Here is a 24,715-nt window from a genome sequence, read left to right on the forward strand (position 1 = left end):
TATTCTAACCACCTCACCAAAAATATCTTTCTTCTTTCTGATGAAGCTCGTTGTCAAATGTCATCAACCGGTCCCCCTCCACCCTTTATTGTTTTTGAAGCCTGGGTTTTGTAAACAGAGAATAAACCTGGCTACTTAGGAATTTAATTTGTAAACAGCTCAGTGGGAAGAGGAGGAGGAAATGGGTGGCAGGAAATTCCCAGTGTTTCAAAGATAAGTTTCCCTTCTTTTCTTGAATCTCTAGCTTTTGTCTCTGTTAGTTCCCACTTATAAAACCCTATGCCATCATGCGAGGGGCTGGAGGGACTTCCAGATGTTCAGGGGGAAATCCTATATCTTTTCCCTTTCCCCAGAAACGTTTTGAGGCCCTCTGGTACATAAGCCTGTCATCGAGGTTCACTAAAAAAGAATCAGAAAGGTTAGAGAGAAAAAAGCCTAGAAAGGCAAGAAATGGGGAAGTCCAAATAGACAGACTCAGGTCCAGAGCGGGAGTTTAGCCTGGACCCTGCCTCACAGTCTTTTCATAAAATCAGAGCATTTAAAGTGCCATGTATGCAACACATTACTTAAAAGAACGAGTGTAAGTCTTTCAAACTACTGAGAGTTTTGAGAGGCGAGTTAGAGTTGGTGGCCCCCACTAGCAGTGCCTCGGAGCTGGTCAGCGCCAGAGTGCCTGGGCTCCTTTGATTGCAGTTAAGACCCTGACTTCTGCTTAGAACTGAAGTCAGAAAGGCAGGCTTGTCTCTTGTCTCCACTCAGTCTGAATTCAACAGAACGAGAGATGAACAGTCTGCCGATCTGTGTTGTTCTTGGGGCTCCGGGTGTACGTGTGAGAGTAGGGGAATAGGAAAGGTGGGGGGAGAAATGATTAGAGAGTGAAGAGGGGGAAAGAAATGCTGATCAAGGGGAAGACAGAAAAACTACATAAGCCTAAAGACCAGGGGGAAGAGAAAGAGGAGACAGATAAAAAGAATGCGAAAGTAGGTGGAGGAAAACAAACAGGAAACATAATTAATACTCTGGACAACTGCATGGCAAGTCCATCTTACTGGGCCAGCTTTGGGATCTAAGAGGTTTGTGGCGGGATTTTGCTGACCATTTGCTGTATGGTAACTTGACCCCTAATTCTCAGAGCCCCGTTTCAAATGCCTGCTAGATTTTCAAAGGTGGGCGGCCAGGACCTGAAATGCCTCAGCAGAAAGGGCCTAAGGGCAGCTGATCCTGCCCGCAGCCACATGCACACACATTTTAGAGGTGAGGGCACTGAGGTCCCAGAGAAGAAAGGGAAAGTCCATGAAATCCAGCAAGTGCATGGTTTTCTCAGGTACCTCACCTCTCAAGACATGAGCATCCTCAAGGGCCCTTTTCAAAGACGAGTGCTCTGTCTACTAGGAGCCAAGAGGTGGGCATGTCGCCAAAGCCAGGCCCACGGAGCTTTTCTCTTACAGGCGAGCAGAGTGATGGAATGAGGGAAAGACTGGCTGGTGCTTCGCCTCATGATTCTAAGTTGAACATTTAAGAGCTGGTTTCTTCATCGTTACCTTCCAGATTTCCTCATTTCTCTTTTCCAGCTTGTTTCATGGACTCAATCCCTCCAGCCATGTGGTCTCCTAACTCGATCATGCCTAATTGCCGCTTTCCCCCCTTTTCTCAGAGAGTTGATCAATCTATCTGGTTCGATGTTGTTCTCGTGCACCTGTTTCTGGTTTGACTGCTTCTCCCTTGAATCAGGATCTTGGCACCCGCCTCCTGGATGATTATAATGGCGTTCTAGCTGGTCTCCAAACCTCTCACTTCCTCCAGCTTCTCTTAGGATTGTAATCAAAGTAATTCTCTCTAAACATCCCACAGATTCTGCTGTTTCTTTGTCTTTCGGTGGCTCTCTTAACTAGCAACAGTGGTATCCTAACGTAGTACACCCAAGACCTCCATCCCGTGGCCCCTGCCTAGCTTTCTGGCTAGCATCTCTCAGTCTGCCTACTGTGAACACCCCCAGCACTTCATCTTTTGATGTTGCTTCAACATTCTCTACCTCCATCCAGGATCTCCTCATCTCTCTTTTCCAAACTCAATGGCCGTGTATTCTATAAAGTCTTTCCCAGTTCTCTCTTCTGAGCTAAAAAGACGCTCTCTGCTTTTCTCTTAAAGTACCTCTATTACATGATGGTTTGTGTTATTGGCGCAGGTGTTGATGCCAGGTAGCATGTCTTATGTATCTTTTTACCTCTCCCAGAGCCTGCCACAGTATTTCATAAAAAACATGCTTTAAAATTAAAGATAACTGAAAGAAACAGTTACATAAAGGGTAAAGATAAACAATACTCAGCCTTCTACATCCATGTTAAGTTTTCCTAGGTAAATAAACAAGGGCCTCGGCATGTACATAGAATGTGCTAATAAATTAACCATGTGCAATCTTTGTAATAATATCGCCACTAGATTTTTCCTTACCACTAGATTTTACCTTAACAAGTCAGAGGAAAATATTTGATTGTATTGGCATCTTTTTACTTCTTCAGATTCAGTTTGATTTCTTTATGATCAAGTATTTGGAGTAGACATGGAGGAACACACTGTTAAGGTGCAAAGGGGAGTGCATTTTTTTCTTCTAAGCCATGGGATTTACTTACAACATTCTGAGGTACATTGGAACATAGGCAAATGACACCTCAATGAAGTTCATTGGGTACTTTGGGAAACTAAGCCCAGCAGAAAGGCCCAAAGACAAATCCCATTCGTATGAGAATCTGTACTAGAATCATTTACTTTTTGGTAGGACCTTTTTCAAGGTTAGGAGCCCTGGTGGCATAGTGGGTGATGTGTTGTGTTGTTAACCACAAGGTCAGCAGTTTGAAACCAACGGCTGCTCCCCAGGAAGAAGATGAGGGTTTCTATTTCCTGAACAGAGTTACAGCCGCAGAAGCCCACAATGGCAGTTCTACCCTGTCCTATAGGGTTGCCATGAGTTGTACTTGACTTGTTGGCAGTGAATTCTTACAAAACGCAACTCACTACCACCAAGTCCATGCCAGCTCCTCGCGACCCTGAAGGACGGGGTAGAGCTGCTCCTGCGAGTTTCCAAGACTGGCTCTTTGCAGGCATTGAAAGTCCTGCCTTTCCCCCACGGAGTGGCTGGGGTTCCAAACTACTGACCTTTTGGATCCAAGCCCAGTGTATAACCGTGACCTTCCAAGGGTCCTTCGCATTGAAGACACATTATTTTTTCTCTCTACTGAAGTCCAGTTAGAAGTCCCTCTGTGCCGTCTGTAATGCTCGTTATGTACCTGGGTGGAGCTGCAGCCGATGCCATCTATTGCTTAAACAGTCCCTTAGAGGAGGGTGAGCAGCCAGCCACAGGAGAGCTCCCTAGTCACTTCTAAAACCACCTGACATTTACATAAATTCAAGATCCTGCTCGCTGAAGGCTACAGGAAGAAGAAAGGAAAGCACTGAGCGGTGTCTGGCTGGTGAGGTGGAAACCAAGGGTATGAACAGGAAGGAGGGAAGGGCCAGATGATTTCAGATTTATAGGGAATTTAGCTGTGGACCACTCTCCTCGCAAATCAGCAAGCCTGGAGCCCCACTGCTGCTGTGGCCTGACCGCAGAGCTCCGTCCTGTCTGGTAAGCTAGAGTCGGGGCACTGGAGAGGAAGCCAGACTCCGCCAGCGAAGAAAAGAGACGGCGGTGAGTGATGCCTACCACTTGAGAGTCTGAGGGCGGCGTTCCCCAAGTGCAGGCCTGGAATGGCGCAAAGGCGGGGAAGGAATGCATGAAAAAAAATCCTGCCGGATTCCTTTGCTCTGAACTCCTCTATTTCACAGACCCAAGCTGACTGCTGGATCCCAGGGACCGCAAGGACTCGTGCAGTGGAGCATCTTCCATACCTGAAATGTCTGAGTAAGTCCTCGTGCTCCTGTGAAAATAAACAGCACATGTCAGCATTTTTGCCAGCGCCACCAGGCTATGTAGAAAAGGATTACTAGGTATGAGATAACAGCCATACTCTAAATGCTTTGTGGTTAGCAGTGAAACGTGGTTACAGCTTTGGATGCTATCCGCTAGAATACATATTAGAGCGAAATCACCCACATTTCTGTAACATGCAAATCAATCGATCTTTAAAAGTCATAGAAGTGAATTATTTTAGCGTATCTATCACCAGTCTCTCAGTCTTGCCCTCGCCCCTGAAAACTTCAGCGTTCAATGCTGCTACTCAGGGACTTCTTTTGATGATGTAGCTCTCTTAGAGGTCCAGGGAAATCACTGGGGAGATGCCCTTTCCCGCCCCCTCCACCCATGTCTGAACTTTGCTGGCTTGCAGAGGAACAACATACAAAGTGTCGGCCCAGCTTAGCACACGTCTTAGAGACAGGTGGGAAAGCAGGGGGCTCATCCATTCAAAAGGCTAGTTCCCTTTTGCATAAAGAAGTTCATTTTTCTGCACTCTTGACTAAAACATTAGTAGCAAATAAGCAATATTTTCTTAGCCTCACGGGCTTGCTAAAACATAAGCATAAGGAACTTAATTTTCATTTTATGTAAAATTGAGTGACTTAAATTTTCATAAACTTAGGGTAACTTACTTTTACTTAATTAAGTAACTTAAAGTGGCTGCACCTTTAATATACATTTAGGAAATTATGCTGTTTGAATAAAAGAGCGTTTGAGAAGAATAAGTGCCCTTAGATGTGATCTTCTCAGATAAATTCGGAATGGCACAATTATGATCTACGTTAAGGGGTCCAGTAAATGTATCTAGTTCAAGTTCTCCAAGGCATGTCTCAGAGAGTATATGCTAAATTAGTGGTTCTCATCGGTATTTGTGAGTAAATAATCATCTACTCTTATCACTGAGTTGCCACCGCTGCCTCACAGCGACCCTATCTATCTGTGTCAGAGTAGAACTGTGCCCGCAGGGTTTTTGACGACTGAGTTTTCAGAAGTGGATCGCCAGGCTTTTCTTCCGAGACACTTTGGGTGGGCCAGAGCCATCATCAATTGACTAGGAGCCAAATGCAAAACAGTTTGTGTCACCCAGGGACTCCAACTATTCAAGCTGCCTCCTGCACCCACTGGGTGTGATGATTTCAATGAAGGTTAAGCTGCATGGAAAACATTTCCATGAGGCTAAGAAATGTCAAGAAAGATGACGTTAACAAATAGGGGCAAGTTACAATGAAGGAGCCATTCCTCTCTCTAAATGAAGAGTCCCAGGCGCCCTGCTGTCAAGAGATGAGGACTATAAATCTTCATAAAGTAAATCCTTCCCTCCAAGGGACCGATTATGACTTTACAAAAGTTGACATCTTCACAGTCTTTCCATCTTACAGATTTAAATCGCGCAATTTACATGTTAAAGACCAGAGAAGCAGAGGGCAGAATGCGCAATGGGGTCATTGTTTAGCTGTTTTGCTCAGTGTTCCAAAGTCTGCGACTATGAAGTGCCACAGAGGCTCTTGACCTTGGAGAAGCAATGCAATGGAGAGAGCTTAATTATCAACCGCCAAGTGTCCCCACTGAGATCCTGTAAATGTTGGGACAATAAAACATCCGTGCATTCCCTTCTGTTCTTACATATCGTATCTTTTGTTCATAATCAACACCCTCAAATTAGATTCTAGCTGGTAATTGTGTTCCAGATGCAAATAGGCAGTAAAAAGGAACAGATGCTTGACTACGTAGGGTTTAAGAGGATTACCTCCTAGAACCAAAACTTGGTTTTTGCTTTGTTTTACTGTACAGTGGAAAATATGGCCTTAGTGATAGAAATTATTCCACAAGTCCCTGGATAGACTTTGGCAAGACCAATGATTCATTCTTTTTTTTAAAAAAATTATTTATTCTTTGCAAATAACTGTTTTTCAACAACACAAACAGTGACTCTACTTGTGGATCTCACCAGCTGGCATACACAGCAAACAAATTCATCATGTCTGTTGACAGAGAGGAAGAAGCCCAGTATCATCAGTCAGAATAAGGCCAGGGGCCAACTGTCAAATAGAGTACCGATTATTCATATGAAAACTCAAGCTGAAGCTGAAGAAAATTATACGGAGCCCAAAGAGTCAAAATCCATTCTTAGGCCTATTCCATTTGAATTTAGAGGCCATCTCAAGAATAGATTTGTTCAATTAAACACTCATCATCAGACACCAGACTAGGAAGGACATGACATCAATGATATCATATATGGAGAAACTCGAAAGGAAAAACACACCGAGAGATGTCAGCAGAGACTTTGAATGTTCCTTTGAACACAGGACAGCTGACGTGAAAGGAAACCACGAGGAAGTGAAATAGATGGACAGAAGGTTCCAAAGAGCGACTCAGAATACAAAATATTAAAATGAAATAGGCAAAGATCTGGAGTTAGAAAACCAAAATTGAAAAACATGCTCCACATTTCTCCAGCTTAAAGAACTTAAGAAAAATTTCAATCCTCAAGTTGCAATACTGAAGGAATCTATGGGCAGAACACTGAAGGACACATGAGACTTTAAACAAAAGTGGAAGGAAGGCAAAGTTACTGTGCCAAAGGCAACAGGCTGAAGCGCAACCATATCACGAGAGAGCACGTGACCCAGAACTTACGGTAGTGAGGGAGAAAGTCCAGGCGGCACTGAGGGCACTGGCAAAAAGATAAGGTTCCAGGGATTTGTGGAATACCAACTGAGATAGTTCCAAAACAGACGCAAGTCTGGAAGATCTCATTGACCTACACCAACGCATGTGGAAGGCAGCTACCTGGTCAACTGACCATGCTTTTTGCCCATTACAAAGAAAGGTGATCCAGCAGAATGTAGAACTTATAAAACACTCATTAAGTAAAATTACACTGAAGATAATTTAAAAATATGGTTGCAGCAATACATCGACAGGCAAATGTCAGAAATTCAAGCTGGATATAGATGAGGATGTGGGGTATCACCACTGATATTAGATGGATCTTGGTTGAAAACAGAATACCAGAAAGATATTTACTTATGTTTTATTGACTATGCAAAGACAGTCGACTATGTGGCTCATAACAAACTACGTATAACATTGGGAAGAACAAAAAAACTTGCATTGTGTTCATGTGGAACCTGGACATAGACCAAGAACAGAACACGGGAATATTGCATGCTTATAATCAAGAAAGGTGTCAGTCAGTGTCGTATTCTTTCACCCTCCTCATTCAGTGTGTGCTGAGCAAATAATCCGAGACAATGGACCATATAAGGAAGGACATGACTCATTAACAAACTGGACATGCAGATGGCACCACCTTGCTTGCTGAGAGCACTCACTGATGACTGTATATACAAAGACTATATATACAGCCTGCAGTAGAGGTTATACCTCACCGTAAAGAAAACAAAAATCTTCAAAACTGGACCGATAAGCAACATTATGATAAATGGAGAAAGATTGAAGTAGTCAAAGATTTCATTTTACTTGGCTCTATAATCAATGCCTATGGAAGCAGTGGCGGGGTAACCAAATGGTATATTGTACCAGACAAATAGCTGCAAAAGCAAGCAAGCAAGCAAAAGCCTTTAGAGTGTTCACAAGCAAACACGTCTCCCTGAGGACTAAGTTGTACCTGGCCCAAGCTGGACAATAGAGAGGACCAAACAAGCACTGATGCCTTTGAAGTACAGTGTTGGAGAAGACCATTGACTACACCGTGGATTTCCAGGAGAACAAACAAATGAGTTTTGGAAGAAGTCCAGCCAGAACACTCCTGTGAAGGAAGGATGGCCAGCCTTTCTCTTCTGTCCTTTGGGTAGGTTATCAGGAGAGACCAGTCACAAGAGAAGGACACCGTGCCTGCTAAAGGGGCATCAAGAAAGAGGAAGACCCTCAGCACGATGGATGGACCTCGTAGCTGCAACAGTGGGTTCCAGCACAGCACCGACTGTGAGGATGGCCCAGCACTGGGCAATGTTTGGTTCTGACGCACCAGGGCTGCTTGGGACCTAATAGCATTTGGGTGAGGTGGGGTGGGGATAATTATCATGTGTCAGGTATTGTGCATTATTAAAAGATCATTTAATCCTTACAACTCTGTTGGGTGCCATTAGGTTGATTCTGACTCAACGACTCGAAGCGTACAGAACACGGCTACATTCAGTTTCCTACATTCAGTGCCAAGTCATTTCTGTGGTGGTGGCGGCTCTGAACCTTTGTTCTCGGCAGGAGCGGCTAGCTGAGTGCTTGCCCGTTGTGCCACCAGGGCTCCCTCATGCTGGCGTCTCCTAGATTATGTTAAAGAGAAGTGTTCTTGGGAACACCCTGAATTTGTTCTAGCTTTAAGTAGAGCCGCGATTAAGTAGAGCACTTCTCGCGGCTCCTCATTCGGCAGAACACTTCTAGGCTCTTGTTTCGAGCAAGTAATCGTTATCACACTAACGTCAACCCATAGATTTTGTGGGACTTTACCGAGAATGTATGTAAAAAATGACCCAGTATGCCTAAAATCTCATGATTTTTTCTTCTCTTTATTTATGTTGAACATGATTTATATAGATATTTTCTTTATATTTATAGAAAGCTTGCTATATATTTTCCTTCTAAAGTTCCAGCATCTTAACATTTATTGTCATCCATATGGTTAACCTAGGCTTTCTTCTATTCTTTTTACACTTAACAATCCAGATAAATTATTTGTTTCATAAAACTAGGACAAGATTAAACACATGCTCTGAGCACACTAAAGCTAGGGGCAAACACCTGGAACCGAGTTTTTCTTGGAATTCTTACTGGGTTTGAGTCTTTGATTCTAGATAGTTAATCTGATACCACCTTGTTCTGTCTTATCTTTAATTTGTAATTTGTCTGAGGTAAACCGAACCAGGATCAGGAATCTTTAATCCAAAAATTCATACACAACAGAAAATAAATAAACTAAAAAAAAAAAACTAGGACAAGAAGACTTGATTTGCATCTCCCTCCAATTCTATATTTGGAGGACGTTACACAAGAGAACTTTGACCATCGGAATAATAGTTCAGTGAAAGTTGGGACAGTCTTTTCTTCTTTTGGGACCTCTTTGATCATTCTTTGTCCCATTCAAGTTTCAATGCCTGATTGTGCCCATTTGAACCTCAGCATTTTTGCATTTACTTAATTTAGATTTTCCATGTTGTTTGAGCAAAGCTACATATTTATCAATAACAGCTGACAGTTGCTGTAACTCCTTTTAAGTTTCCAGTTTCATTAATTTTAAATAACTGTCCAGTGGTTTGACCATGCCACTGTTCATTATGAAGCATCAACTAAGTTCTTTATAGTACTTTTAGTTTAGTATTGTAGTAATTGCTAGTTTATTTTCTTTTTCATTTTTATCCTGTCCACTTTTTCTAACTTACTTTAAAATACTTAGACATAATTCCTTATATTTAGAGGTAATTTTTATTGTCATCATTTTTGTTCTTGCTAATAATTAGCCCTGAAATCTCAGAATCTCCCCCGTTTCTCCGGCTCAGGTGTGACCCCGAAGGACCCAGTCCGCGTCTGTCTAGGTATCACCGTCCCGTGCTCTCCCGTGTAACTTGCAATTAAGTTGTGGGACTCAAGACTGCTTGTCAGATTGCATAAGTAGTGGGGAATTTTGAGATGAATAAAAATAGTAACAAAAAGTACCTATAATTCCTCCTCTTGATATAAACACCATGAACTCCAAAATAAGGAGCCCTGGTGGCACGATGATTAAGCACTCAGCTGCTAATAGCAAGAAAAGACCTGGCGATCTAACCCTATGACAGGATGAAAACCTGGCTGCCAGGCCGAGTCGATTGCGAATACGACAACGTAGAACTGCCTCCTTAGAGCTTCAAGGCTCTTGTCTTTGGGGAAGAGTCCTGGTGGGGCGTCGGTTAAGGATGTGGCTGCTAACAGCAGGGTCAGCAGTTCAACTCCCCCCAGCTCCTCCATGGGAGAAAGTGGTGGCAGTCTGCTTCTATAAAGACCACAGCCATGGGAGTCCTCTCGGACAGTTCTACTCTGTCCTGTAGGGTCGCTATGAGTCAGAATCAACTTCATGGCAATGAGCTTTTAATCTCTAGGGAGAAGGCCTGGTGGTCCAGTTGTTAAGCACTTGGCTGCTAATAGAAAGGTTGGCCATCTGCACCCACTAGCCCTCTCCAAGAGGAAGATGCAGCTGTCTGCTTCCTTAGAGGTTGCCCCTTGGAAAACACACGGGCAGTTCTGCTTTGCCCTACCGAGTCACTGCCAGTGGGCGCCCCCTTGAGGGGCAACAATGACCACCACCATCCAAAATGTGAACATGGTGAGCCGACTCCGCTTCCTGGAGCCCACACAACTGACATCAGGCAGCCCAGACGCCAACTGAATGGTGGAGAGAGAAGTTGTCGTGAAAATAAAAATTAGCCGAGTTTGAGTTGCAGGCAGATGGCTAAGTGTTGGCTACCTCATCATTCAATGGTACTTACTGCTCCTGTCTCTGAACACGCCCAACCCAGACTGTAAAGCACAGACTTTAACTCGGACTTTAAAGCAGACGCGGCACTCCACATTGTTCTGTCTTAGCACGCCTCCCTCGTCCCCTGTCTCGTATACCTGGATCCTTCAGCCTTGAGAGCAGTAGTTTCAGAATCAGTCTTTTCTTCAGAGGTCTTGGGATGTAGCTCTTCACACATACTTGGCTCCATTTTTTCCGGTGCTAAGGTGGTTTGGAAACATTTTTCATCCTCGAAAGTCAATGTTATGTTTGAGATGGTGACATGCTTGGAGGGCCGTTTGGGCTCATCCAGAGTCTTCACATCTTGTAGACACTCAGTCCTCAGGAGGTCCTCATCTTTTGCCTTCGAAAATAATAAGCGACAGCCAATAAAGTGATAGAAAAGAAAACATCCCGCCCAATTAGACTCTTTATGGACCTGTGTTTAATACAGCGATCATTCATTTCACTCAGTTTTGCTGGGTTTCCAGGAACCCACTGGCGCAATCATGGGGGAGGGAAACTGGGGGCGGTGTGGCCCTTGTGTGGAGCAGAGACTGCTGTTGGAAAGCGGCTTTCAGGGTGGGCTGAGGGCCTTGCCCCACTGCCGCCTGACAACCAGTTAAACACTCATGCTATTCCCAGAGCCACCGGAGCTGGAAAAACACCAGAAACCAGTGTCCTGGGATAATTTTTCAGTCTTAAACCATTTCCCTCCCCGCCCCCGCCCAAGAGTCAGCTTTGAACCAAGCAACAGTTTGAACTAATTCGTAGACTATGTTTGCCTTGAGCACTGGGCTCTCTCAGAAATGTATCTACGTGGCACCAAACTGACAACCGCATCTCGAAAGGTTAGACGAGAAACCCGGGTCAGTGACTGTCAATGGTGGTGAAATGTGGGCAAAGGACAGCGAGAACAGCTACACAAATCAAGGCATGTGAGTGCTGTCACTGCCTTCTACTTGTAGATCCTGTTAATGCAGCACTTCCTTTGCTGTGTTGTAAAACTAAGTAAAACACCACCCACTCATGTCCTGTACGCCTCTGCCTTCTCCCATGGGGAAATTAGTACTCAATGTCCTCCTTTTCGGAGTTGTGGGGGTCAGGACAGTTTTCTAGAGATGCCTTGTCATCTCTTCTCGAGTGGAGGTTGTACTTGGGTCAAGCGCATCTAGAAAGGCGGTATGAGTTAGGGAATTATAGTCATACTGATTTTTATTTGTTTGTGGTGGTTGTTGTTTTGTTTTGTTTCCCCCCCAAAAAACTTGTATACCTAAGAAGGAACAGTTAAAAGTCTCCCTTCCTCTTAAGATCCCAGTTTATGTTAGGTACCATTTCTCCCAGGTGCTCCCTGCCTCCCTCAGATTTTCAATCAAGTCAGCAAACCCTCCTGACATTAGCCCGGCAATATTCCTTGCATTTCCATTATGTTAAACATTCTATGAAATTACCCCATTTTTTTCTAATTAAAAAGTGACTACCATTATTGTAGGAACCCTGGAGCCTGGTGGCCTACTGGATTATGCATTGGGCTGCTAACCAGAAGGTCAGAAGTTTGAAACCACCTGCTGTTCTGTGGGTGAAAGATGATGCTGTCTGCTACCTACAACAGTTCAGTCTCAGAAACTCTGTCCTAGAGAATCACTGAGTCAAAAAAAAAAAAAGAATCACTGAGTCAAGACTCTACTTGATGGCAGTGAGTTTGGCTTTTTTTGAGTTATTGCAAGAAGCAGAATATACAGAAAAGTGCAAAGACCAAAGCATGACTTTTCTATAATATCACCATCCAGAGACAACTATTATGAACAAAATCAAGTTTCCCCTTCTATTGTTGTGTGTGCATAAATGCATTTTCCCCTCCCTTTTCTTTTCTTTTAAAAAAAATTATTATACCAATTGACTTCGGTGTCCCTGGGGACCATGGTCCTGACTTGCCAGACCCAGCAACTCATTCCTCATGGTGTTTGGTAGGTCTAAGATGTTTGCATGCATTTGCTCTCTGTATCCACCACCACCTTCATGGATATATTTACAGCAGAGGTGCAAATTCCTCATTGTGAGTAAGTGCCATTGCTTGGTGTGGCCCTTCTATCTAGAGTCTTTTCCATTAACACCCAATAACTGGGTAGGGGCATACAAATAAAACGTAGAGGATTCTAACGAGAATGGTCAGTTTTGTGGCTTCACAGGGCATAAAAGCGAGCGACCTAACCCCCCTGGTGGTTTCATCCGTGAGGTCAGCATGGTCATTGCACAGAAGTGCCGGTCCCGGCAGAGAAGCAGAATGCCCTGTGAGAGAGAGTTGGTGTCAGAATAGGAAAAAAAGGATGAAGGGAGGAGACATGGCTGACGGCTGCCTCATCGGAATCATCTTCAGGCAGATATGGAGGGGGAGTCTCCGTCTTCCCTGTGTAGTTGAAGGCATGGATCCCACACCATTTCCTTACCCACATTCTCTGTCAAACGGGTACATTCTCATGGATATACTCCCACTCTTCCTCCAACACCCATTCCTCCTGGGTGTACAGCCACGCCTCTATTGGTAGATCGCTGTTACTGTAGGATTGTTTATGCAACAGTAGTATGAATGCATTTTTACATAATAGGGATAATCTTCATTTTCCACTTAATCATATATCAGGAATACCTAAGTTAAGATAAGTTCTTTAAAAATGGTGCCAAAGGGACCAGGTATAAGGCATCATGCAAAAAAGAATATATATATGTGTGTGCGTGTGTGTGTATATATATATACATATATATATACACACATATATATATATACATATATATATATATATATATATATATATATATATATATATACACACACACACCATAGTGAATGAAGGGGGAAGTGCAGAGTGGAGACCCGAGGCCCAAGTGTCAACCACTGGAGATCCCCTCACAGAGGGGTTTAGGAGAGGAGACGGGTCAGTCAGGGTGCGATGTAGTACCGATGAAGAACACAGCTTTCCCCCAGATCCTGGATGCTTCCTCCCCAACTACCATGATCCGAATTCTACCTTGCAGGGCTGGATAGGGCAGAGATTGTACACTAGTGCATATGGGAGCTGGAGGCACAGGGAATCCAGGGTGGATGATACCTTCAGGACCAGGGGTGTGAGGGGCGATGCTGGGAGAGTGGAGGATGAGTGGGTTGGAAAGGGGGAACTGATTATAAGGGTCCACATGTGACCTCCTCCCTGGGAGATGGACGGTAGAGAAGGCGGGGAAGGGAGACTCCGGATAGGGCAAGATAAGACAAAATAACAATCTGTGGATTATCAAGGGCTCATGAGGGAGTGGGGAGAGGGGAGGGAGGGGAAAAAAAAGAGGACCTGATGCAGAGGGCTTAAGTGGAGAGCAAATGCTTTGAGAGTGATTAGGGCAAAGAATGTACGGATGTGCTTTATACAATTGATGTATGTATATGTATGGATTGTGATAAGAGTTGTATGAGCCCCTAATAAAATGTTTTTAAAAATGGGCTAAGTACATGGTATTTATTCACTGAGCAAATATCTAATGAAGGCCTATGGTCTTTCTAGACATTGTAAAGCGAATAAAATAAAAGACGTCACTGCTAGTTGGAATCATCTCTGCGGGGCAAGGTAGAACTGCCTGAACGAGGAACTCTTTATGGGAGTGGAAAGCCTCTTCTTTCTCCCTCAGAGGGCTGGTGGTTTTGAACTGCTGACCTTGCTGGTAGCAGCCTAACACGTTTTCCCTGCACCACCAGGGCTCCTTTCCATGGGCATTGGTGGGTCTTTAACAACGTGGACGTGGCGTGTCCATCATGAAGTTGGGGTTGTTTGGCTTGTCCTCTGCGTTGGGCTTGGAGGCTGCTCCTCTGCTTTCATGATAGGAAACATGGCATGATGGACATTTCTGTAGCTCCATCTCCACTCCTATTGCTGATTAAATCCTTAGGAAACACTGCTAGAAGTGAAATCACTGAGTAGGAAGCAATAAACATTGCTAAGGTTCTTGGTTCAGTGCGATCTCAAGAAAGTATGTCTTGATTCTCATCCTGATCTGGAATTTCTCTGAGTTCCACGTTCACTATACCTTTACTACTATTGATTTTTTTAAACAAACACTATCAAAGATTAAAAATGTTTTCTAAATATGCATTCATTTGGTTAAATTTTTTTTTAAAAACCTATACTTACTAATAGTTTCTTTTTCGGTGAAGTATTTCCCCTTACTCGTAACCATTTTCCTACGGTGGCTGGACTGGTGATTTTTCAGAGGAGTCAGGTGGTACAGTAATGACTCTTTGGCTCTGGCGATCCACGTGGTTGGCAGTTTACAACCAGTCGCAGCTCCTCGGGAGAAAGACTGGCCTTTCTACTCCTGTAAATAGCTACAGTCTCAGAAACCCAGAGGGGGTCACTAAGAGTCAGCATTGACTCGATGGCAGCCAGTTTGCCTTTTGATTTTTGGAGTCTTTAACCTACAATCTACATGTCATCAGATGGATCTTTTTAAAACACAGCTTCTTCACTCCCTTACAGAGAAGTCTTTGGCGATGAAGGGCTGGCCAAAGAGTGAAGTCCACACTTCTTAATTTGGCTCTCAAGGGTTGCAAGCAGCTTCCCAGTGCAACAGTCTAATACATTCTCCGCGTCTATTTTGCTCAGCTCAAAGGACCCATTCTTTGACAGGGCCCTGGGTTTTTTTACTTTCTGGCCTTTAAAAAAAGTTACTCATTTCTACCCATTTTTTATTTTCCTATATCCAACTTCATCTTTGCCTACAGAAATTTCATCTTTCAAGGTACTGGGCACTTATATGTATACTAATCTTAAAATAGGCCTTGCATTTTATATTAACAATCTCCGTTTAGAGATGACGAAATGGAAGCTAGTGTGCGTTCAGTGAAGACTTCAACGTCACACAGCAGAGTAAAATTCTAACCCAGAACACAGGCCTTCCAACTTGGCTTTCAAAGTGGTAGCCCCCCTCCCCACCTCCCCCCGACCCGACCATTACTTTCTGATGCTGGGGCAAAGTTTGAGGGGAAGGACATCTACGTCCTCTTTCAGGACTTCTTTTTTTTCTTTCAGGCCTTCTTACAACAACTTGACATCCGGTCCACAGGGATCGAGTCTCATATTACAAGTAGGTCCCTCAGAGTAGATCCCATCGCCTTTTGGTAATCCATGTCAGCTAACCAAGAGCAGTGATCTTGGCCATCACTCTTGTCTTGATTACAGAAGAACGGAAAGACCGAACACTGGAGGCAACCAAGATGTCCTTCAGTAGGTGCAGGGACATCAAGCCAATGGAGCATTCATTTAGCAGGAAAAGGCAATGAGCTATCAAGACACAAGAAAACATGCAGGAACTCCATGCAAACTGTTCAGCAGTCAGTCTGAAGAAACCACATGCTGCCATTCTGAGTACAGGACATGTTAGAAATGGTGAAACGCAGAGAGTGAAAAGCCAGGGACCTCAGGGAGCTGGAGGTGGGTGGGGGGGGGGACGCACAGATGGGGCACAGGGCACTGTGGGGCAGTGGACACATTCTGTCGGAGACTGGAATGGTGGACACATGACAGCAAGCATTTGTCAAACCTCAAATACTAAACAGAGAGAGTGAATTTAATGTAAACCATGGACTTGCTAAGACATTATCTCTGTTGGTTCACCTACTAAACATGTTAAAGAAATGCTACGTGTTAATAACAGAGGAAACGGTGTACAGGAGAGATGCACATAGGTGGGGATAATTTCGGCAGGATTATTTTCTGCATGATTTTCTGGAAATTTAAAACTGCTCTGAAAATAAAGTCTATACTTTTTTAAATTATTAAATAAAAAACTCCCATATCACTTACCTTTTCCTCTTGCTTGGCCCGCAGTATGTCATCGTTCTCAAACACCACTGTGACCTCGGAGCAGTTGGGGTCATCGGTGATGTCTGTGACTTCTGTGACCTCGGTCACGATCCTTACGTCCGGGACCTCTGCAATCTCACGGTCAGGGACATCGGTGACATCAGTGACATCGGTGACATGGGTGAACTCGGAGAAATCCACACTCTCCACGGCGCAGGCGGGGTCTACGCCAGGGTACACGTACGGGGTCTGCAGCGGTGCGAAGGCCCCGAGGCCCATGATGTCCAGGGAGCCCGTGATCTCCGTGCTGTTGGTGATCTCTGAGAGGCTCGAGACATCCGACACGTTAGAAATTTTGTTCTTCTCCTGATTGAGGAAGTCGACGAGCTCCACCCACCGGCAAAAGAGAGTGTCCTGTTTACAGGAGGGTGCGCAGAGCTGCAGATAGTAGGCTCGGCCACTCACCAGCTTCACTTTGAGACGCATGTTGTTGACATCATGTACAGAGAGCGTCACAAACTGCAGGGGAAGAAACCTGCAAACAAAGGCGGAGGGCGCGTCACCCGGCGGCGAGCTACTGGGAGCAATGCCTTTCACTGGGTGTTTGACAGCCGTTTGTTCAGAGACTAGGGCTCAGGACCCAGGCTGACGGCCCACACAGGTCTGAGAGGGAGAAGGCAAGGCTGGAGCGCTAGACACTCTGCCGTCACATCAGTTCCGACGCCCAGTGACCTACAGGACAGAGAACTGGCCTTGTGGGTTTCTGAGAACGTAACTCTTTCCGGGTGTAGCAAGCCTCATCTTTCTCCGGAGGAGCAGCTGACGGTTTCAAACTGTTGGCCTTGGGGTTGACAGCCCAAAGCATCCCCCACGACACCCCCAGGGCTCCTTGAAGGGGAGGCGAGCAGTACCTCATTGTGGGTGCCATGTTCCCAGCTCTGGTCCTTCGTTCTGAGGTGCTGGGTTTGGATTTTAAGCGCACCCAGAGAGAACCTGGCGGTTGTGGCCCATCTCACCTGAGTCATAGTCCCCAAACACCAGTGGACTAAGAAAGCAGAGTGCCGCAGCTAATGACAGGCTGGCTCACAAGACAGAGAACATCTCCGGTGAGGACCAGGCTCCGGACGCCATGATCAGCAGTTACATTTCAGCAAAGGCGAGCTGGGAAGGGGCCCGGGCACTAGCTAAGTGGACCTGGGGCCAGCAGAAAGGAAAGAAGCGTGCTCACGCACCGTGAAGGCTGGAGCCAACGTCACTGCCCAATTTGTGTAGAAATAAATTGTTGAATGGGAACGTAAACTGCTGTGCAAGCCTTCAGTGAAAACAGGATAAAATATATTGGGGGTGGGGAGAAGGTCAATGGTCCGATCGGATCCTCCAAGAAAGAGGCATTGAAGTCCTAAGCCTGGTTCTTGTCACTGTCACTGGACACAGATGTCGGGTTAACTTGCAATCACGCAGGAGAAGGGCGAGTTTCAACCTCATTTGACCAGAGTAGATTGAGTCCTTATCAAAGAGGGGACGATCTGATCTCTAGAAACGAAAATTTCTCACCGTGGCAAGTCCAGGACTGCCTAGTGTGGGGTCTCTCCACTTACCTCAGGCCACAGTGCCTCATGTTGGTGGTGACCCCCAACCATCACATTATTTTCGTTGCTACTTCATCGCTGTCATTTTGCTACTGTGATGAATTGAGCGACCCCTGGTAAAGGGTTGCTTGCTCCCCAAAGGGGTCACGACCCACAGGTTGAGAACCACTGGCCTAGACCTGCGTCGCTGGGAGCTGGAAGAAACAGATCAACAAGCGACACCTTGAAGTTGACTCCGCTCAGACTCGGGGGCTGCCAGGCGATCCGTTTCTCTTTCTGACCTTGTTAGCAGCCCTAGGGAATGGCCTGTGCGGGCCACGTGTCCTGGAGGAGGGCAGCGTGCTCGGGAGCACCGCGGGTCAAAGAAACAGGAGCCGATCCTCCATAAGGCAGACCCGGAGCAAAGGTTCAAACAAGGCCACGACCCTGAGGCGGGCACAGGACCGCCGGGAACTCTGCAGTTGGACACAGGGGCACCATGAGCCAGAAGGGACTCGATGGCACTGAACACCATTCTGACACGTCTGTGATTTGCTCAAGAGTATGCAAACCAGTCCTTGGAAGAAAGGGCTGGCGGTCTACTTTCAAACAATGCTTCATCGAAAGCCTGCGGATCACAGCTCCCCTTGGGAGCTGCTCCGGGTTGGAGCGGGCTGAACAGGGCAGCGGTTTGTCCAGCCCTCAGCCAGTGCTGGCCATCAGCTCCGAGCTCCCTCGGCGGGCAGGGCGGCATGGTAGGGGGCCGAGGGACATGCTCTACAAGGCTTCACTTCCTCCCTGTTTGGCCGCCAGTTGGTGGCAAATGCTTTCCCCCAGTTTCAAGGTTGCAGCTCTCCCCTCCTTTGAACAGGGAGCTCAGCCAGCAGCACGGTCCCTGGGAGCAGGTACCAGCATGCTCACTTTCAGCTGGGGGGTGTGAGGGGGAGCACATGGGCGTGAGATTCTTCACCTCCTTCTCTTGTAACTCACCTGGTGAGCACCACTTTCCCGGCAGCAGGCGACCTCAGCAGGGTTTTCAGCAGGGGCTCTGCATCTTTCCGGGCAGCGGATGTCAGATGTGCCAGCAGCATCACGTTAGGGGTCTTCTGGGTGGTGTTGGAAGAACAGATGCCTACGGCCACCCAGTTGGCTCGGTTATGAAGGTAAATGGATTCGCCTTTCCTGTTGACCTGAACGTAGGGAACAGGAAGGATGCTCTGATAAAGCGCATGGTCCCTGCCACCCTGCTTACCTGAGCTGGGTAAAGGGAGAGAGGGAGGAGAAATGAGTCATCATACTTTGTTCTTTTACATGTTCATGTCAATCCTTATGTACCCCAGGGAACAGCCAGGCATGGGTCCTGGTCCACGGTCTCTGGTTCTACCAGGAAAGGCAAACACTGGATAATCAAATATTCAAATAATGTTAACTTATATTTCAGACAATTCACTCAATATGTACAGTTCAGTGGCTATCAGTATATTCAGAATTGAGCAACCATCACCATCACGACCACTGTGGCTGTTCTATAATCTCCTGTCAACTTGAGAAAAGAGGTGGAGTCTCTCTGTCAAGCAGGTCATAGACAATGAGCCCTCAGTGTGGGCATGGCCTTCTTCTGAGGATTCTGGGAACTCCTATCTTCCTCCCTAGAGGCGGGACACACTCTCTCTCTGAAAGACATTCCTCTTGACAAGCCACATGGAGCTACGCTGATGGAACCAGAGCCCTGAAGCTGGAGGAGCCATGTGGAGAGCCACGCCAACCCTGAGATGCTTCCACCACCACCACTGGATCCACAAGACCTTCTACCCACTGGCCTGTGATCTTGCTGCATTCTGCATCATTTCATGTGTTGCATGAGTCCAAAGAGGAAGTTATAGACTGGTATCGGACAGATGGGCAAATATCGGACTTATGGACTTGATCTAGACTGGGCTGGGATGATTTCTTAATATACAATTTCTCTTTGATATAAAGCTCTCTCATACACACATGAGTATCTATGAATTTGTTTCTCTAGTTAACCCAAACTAAGACAACCAATTTTAGAAGATTTTCATCACCCCAAAAAGAAACCTCATATACGTTAGTATTAACCCTAAGCAACCACTAATCTACTTTCCCTCTTTACATCTACCTCTCCTTCCCATTTCTTATAAAGAGAACCACACAATCTGTGGCCTTTTGTGTCTGGCATCTTTCATTGGACATATCATATATTCTCTTTTTACGGCCATCTAATGTTTCATTGCATGGCTATACAACATTCTATGTATCTGTCCATTAGTGGGCAGGCCTTTGGGCTGTTTCCACTTTGAGGGTATTATTATACGTCTGTCGACATTTGTACACAAGTTTTTGTGTGGCTATGTTTTCATTCTCTCGACTACCGGTACATAACTAGGAGCTGAATTTCTGGTGTTTAAGCTTTTGAGGAACTCCCAGACTGGCTGACTACTAACTTAACTGGTATTTAAGAAATGCCACCAAATACAAATCTAAAGAGTTGAAAGGAAGAGTGTTACTTTGGGGAACGAGGTGCACCTGAGACAAGCCATGGCATTTTCTTTCTTTCTTTCTTTTTTTAGCCATGGTATTTTCAATCACCTATTATGCACGTGAAAGTTGCACATTGAGCAGGAAGACTGAAAAAGAATACATTTTCATCATGGTGCTGGAGAATATTGAATGTACCATGCACTGCCAAAGGAACAAGCAGATCTGCCTTAGAAGAAGTACGGCCAGAATGTTCCTTAGAAGCAAGGATGGCGAGACTGTCTCACATACTCAGGACATGTTATCAGGAAAGGCCAGTCCCAGGCAAAGGACATCATGCTTGGTGTAAAACAGAGGGCAGCGAAAAAGAGAAAGACCCTTGAGATGGATTGACACGGTACCTGCAACAATGGGCTCAAACACAGGAATAATTGTGGAGATGGCTCAAAACCAGGCGGTGTTTCACCCTGTTGTACGTGGGGTCGCTATGAATTGGAACTGATTCGAGGGCACCTCCAACAACAACACTAAGTACAAGTTCAGGATGCTGCCAGAGCACATAAGGTGGGATGTGACAATTTGAACCGGGGCGTTGTGCTGGTACACCTCTAGCTTTCAGAAGACACAGCCACGGTCACACACTCCAGTGGAGTCTAAACTTTACTGATATAAAGAGGTGAAATCCAAAAGATAATATATCACATTGCAAGTGAAACTTTAAATACCATATAGTCAACTCATTCTCGTGGAAGACCTTACTGGCTCTCACCAAACTCATACCCATAATCTCAGACCATAAAGATTAATTTTAGCAAGATCACAGAAAGAATGAGTTTTGAGTATCTATTGTCTTTATTTTGAATTTATTCAATGATCAGTTTATCTATTTTATTTTTTTATGGTGACTATTTTAACAACAGCTTGTATACGCTTCTGGAACCCTGAGCCACCAGCCAGCTCCGGCAATCCCAGAGACAGGGTCCTGCAAGTTTGAAGAAGGACCTTCTCGCTGAGACCTGCGCACCCGGAAGAAGAACTAGCTGGGTGGAGAGACAGGAGACTTTGCCAGGCAGAGGAACAGCATGTGCAAACCTCGAAAGCTCGAGAACCTCGGCCGGTAAAGCTTCTGCTCGTTGGCAGAGGAGGAAACTGGAAGGTGGGTAGCTAGGGATGTGATGGCAGCCAGGAGGGGGTTTGCTGGGTGGTTTCTTGACCATTCAGTAAGTAGCTCCATTAAAAGAAGGTATCACTTAGCAATCCGTTTCTTCAGAAGGAGGTCCTTGTACACACGGTTGACTGCCTGTTCAAAGCCATGGCTGCCTTCTTTCTGGCTAACAGAATCCTGGTTTTATCCAGTAGCCACCCTCATGGGTGGCGACTAGCTCAGGAATAAACCCTGATGCGCCCGAGCCAGAGGTGAACCCATCCTCTTGCAGGAACTTCAGACCCACCCCTAGCCCCTGGGAAGAGCCCCGCCCCCCATGGCCTCTGGGAAAGGCACGCGGGTGAGCTAGGGACGCTCTTTTGCTGTTGGCAACTGTCATGGTGTGGTCTGCGTGTGAAGTCGGGGGGAGCTGGCTTGGGGATCACGGGTATATGAAGGATAACTCAGCCCTTGAGGGCTCCCTAGAACTGGACTACTGATGTCTTGGGCTTTTTTTTTTCACTCAATGTGGGAGTCGCCTGTCCTTTTAGCTTAAGTCCGTCGAGTCAGGGAATCCTGTTAGCTTGATGCCCGAAATAGCTGCGGGAGACTGTGCTTCTTGAAGAGAACTGATGCTATTCAAATAGGGCGCCATGCCCAGTCTGCAGCCTGCGACCTGCCCGGGGTTAGTGTCTGCCCAGTCTGAAGCCTGCGACCTGCCCGGGGTTAGTGTCTGCCCAGTGTGCAGCCTGCGACCTGCCCGGGGTTAGTGTCTGCCCAGTCTGCAGCCTGCGACCTGCCCGGGGTTAGTCTCAGGGCCTTGCGATTTCATTCGTGTAAAGGCAATTTGGAAAGGGTGCAAGAGGAAAGGTGAAGGGAAATAAAAATCACTAATATGGTTATAAGTAGGAAAACCAAAAATATAAACTCACAGCCATCAAATCGATTCCAACGCATAGCCACCTTAGACAACATAGTGGAACCGCCCTTTTGGGGTTTCTGAGACTCTTAACTCTTTATGGGAGTAGAAAGCCTTGTCTTTCTCCTCAGAGTTGCGGGTGGATTTGAACTGCAGACCTTGTGCTAGCAGCTCAGTGTATAGCCCACGACACCACCAGGGCGCCTATTAGTAGGAACGAAGCACAAGAGAAGTCACACCCAGGCCGTCCTGGCTGGTTGCATGTGCCCCGGTTGAGCACAGTGCAGTCTGGAGCTCACCACTGCTGATGGTCACCGGAGAGGAAGCGGGCTGTGAGGCCCCAGGGACCCGTGCAGAGGACACATTTATGGAGGATGACATTTCCATGCCTTTGGAAGATGTGTCTGTTGTCCTTCCTGACCACCCTCTGCCCGGCCCCATGGAAGCAGTGGAACAGTCGCTTGGATGCGCTGGCGTTGGAGCAGCGTCATGTCTAGGCTTTGACTTGGAGGCGACATTGCTGTGGAGCTCAGGAGTGTGGTTCACCCTATTCACCGTATGGACTCGAGGATTAGCAGACCCGAATATCAGCAGAGGCACCTAATTTGACCGCAAAAGCTGCATTAAAAAATGAGCTGGGCAGCTCGGTTCACACACGAGTATATGTGGTAACTCGTGCCTCTCTTCCTTGGTCGGAGCGTGCTCACGTCGACTGTTCAGAGGAGAGCTAGCACTGCTTCGAGCTGCGGTAAAGGGACTCTTCCGAGAAGAGTCTCCCAACCCCGCGCGCCACCAACCGTCCGACATTATACTTCCCTTTGAGTCAAAGTTTAGTTTAATCCCTAATTTGTGGCAAAGGCTTTATTCAGTAAAATGCTCTTTTAATCTAAGGAAAAAAGTGACTTGACTGATTTCCTGTGGCAGCATATTCTGGAATCCCTTGCATAATTCAGTTAGATTTCTCTAGAAGGCGTTCAAGAGGGATGGACACAGCGGCTGCTACAATGGGCCCGGGCTCAGGAACCATTGCAAGAATGGCGTGGACCGGGCAATGTCATGCTGTTGTGGACGGGGTCCGAATGGCACCTGCCAACAATCACCACACACGGTCGAAGGATCGGCTGGTTAGGTGGAGGATCGGACACAAGGTGATTCGGCGTTAGCAGTGTAGTCACTCTAGGTTGGTTAAAGCTCCCAGTCTCCTCTCCCCTTTGGTTGCCCCACTCAGTCCCTCGCCAAGGAGCAGACGGCCTTTTCAGCTGCCTTGGAGAACATGCCTGAGGTAACCTGACAGATAAACACATGTGGGGTTAATTGAAGGGCGGAGGGATAAATGGCTCCGTGAGCCTCGCCTTTCAAGTTCTCAGGTCTCTTGCTTTGTGATGGTCAGACCAGGGTGGAGCTGCCTTAGCATTTTCTACTTCAGCTTGCAAGGCTCACTTCCTGCAAGACATCCCTGAGAAGAAGCCACACGGACCTACCCTGATGCAGTCCTGGGTGCTGGAGGAGTCGTGTGGAGACCCCTGCCAGCGCTGAGATGTTTACACATTCACTGATTCGGCTTTCCTCCTGCAGTCGGCAACATTGCGTCTGTTTTGTGAGATGGAAGGAGGACTTCGTGGATTGGTGTTGGACATATGGGTTAATGGGTTAATGTTGGACTTGTGGGCTTGGGCAGCACTGGGCTGGGATGTTTTCTTGATGTGCACTTAACCTTTATATAAAACTCTCTCATATACATATGAGTTTCTATGGATTTGCTTTTTTTTGGAATTTTTTTTAAAATTTTAACAATTTATTGGGGCTCATACAATTCTTTTCACAGTTCATACATATACATACATCAGTTGTATAAAGCACATCTGTACAGTCCCTGCCCTAATCATTTTTTTCTCTTTTCTTCTTTTACATTTTATTAGGGACTCAAACAACTCTTATCACAATCCATACATATACATACATCAATTGTATAAAGCACATCCATACATTCCCTGCCCCAATCATTCTCAAGGCATTTGCTCTCCACTTAAGCCCCTTGCATCAGGTCCTCTTTTGGATTTGCTTTTCTAAAGTGCCCAGACTAACACAATGTCCCACTAGGGGAATGGACCAGGGACTGAGGTGTTAGTTACCTGGATAAAATTGCTCTCCAGCATGGGAGGAGAGATGAAAGGGGGGTACTCCCCTCCATTCAGTATGTCTTGAAGATTCCCTGGACTGCGCGGCAGTGGGCGGCAGAGGGCATCTTGCTCACTGGGTTTCGGGGTAGATGTCCTGTTGTTGTTCTTCTTCAT

The 24,715-nt window shown here is 46.1% G+C and overlaps 1 protein-coding gene across 1 annotated transcript; it reads right to left on the reverse strand.

The window, feature by feature from the left end:
• GARIN2 (golgi associated RAB2 interactor family member 2) lies at positions 1-24,715 on the reverse strand. Its single transcript, XM_075531656.1, has 6 exons — positions 24,554-24,715; positions 18,850-19,049; positions 16,292-16,826; positions 10,565-10,809; positions 3,886-3,914; positions 1-930 (listed from the first exon to the last, which is right to left on the reverse strand). Exons 1-6 carry the CDS (start codon positions 24,713-24,715, stop codon positions 869-871), a joined length of 1,233 nt encoding a protein of 410 aa, XP_075387771.1. The 3' UTR covers positions 1-868.

The sequence above is a fragment of the Tenrec ecaudatus genome, chromosome 14 (genome assembly GCF_050624435.1).
Source record: "Tenrec ecaudatus isolate mTenEca1 chromosome 14, mTenEca1.hap1, whole genome shotgun sequence".
NCBI classification, from domain to species: Eukaryota; Metazoa; Chordata; class Mammalia; order Afrosoricida; family Tenrecidae; genus Tenrec; species Tenrec ecaudatus.

Bases quoted from the DNA above. Each gene is read 5' to 3' on its own strand.
- GARIN2 (XM_075531656.1), bottom strand. From the start codon at position 24,715: ATGAAGAAGAACAACAACAGGACATCTACCCCGAAACCCAGTGAGCAA. The intron at 10,810-16,291 runs GTAAGTGATATG...TTATTTTCGAAG, and splicing joins GGGCCAAGCAAGAGGAAAAG to GCAAAAGATGAGGACCTCCT. The intron at 931-3,885 runs GTATGGAAGATG...CCTGGTCTTTAG, and splicing joins GACTTACTCAGACATTTCAG to GCTTATGTAGTTTTTCTGTC.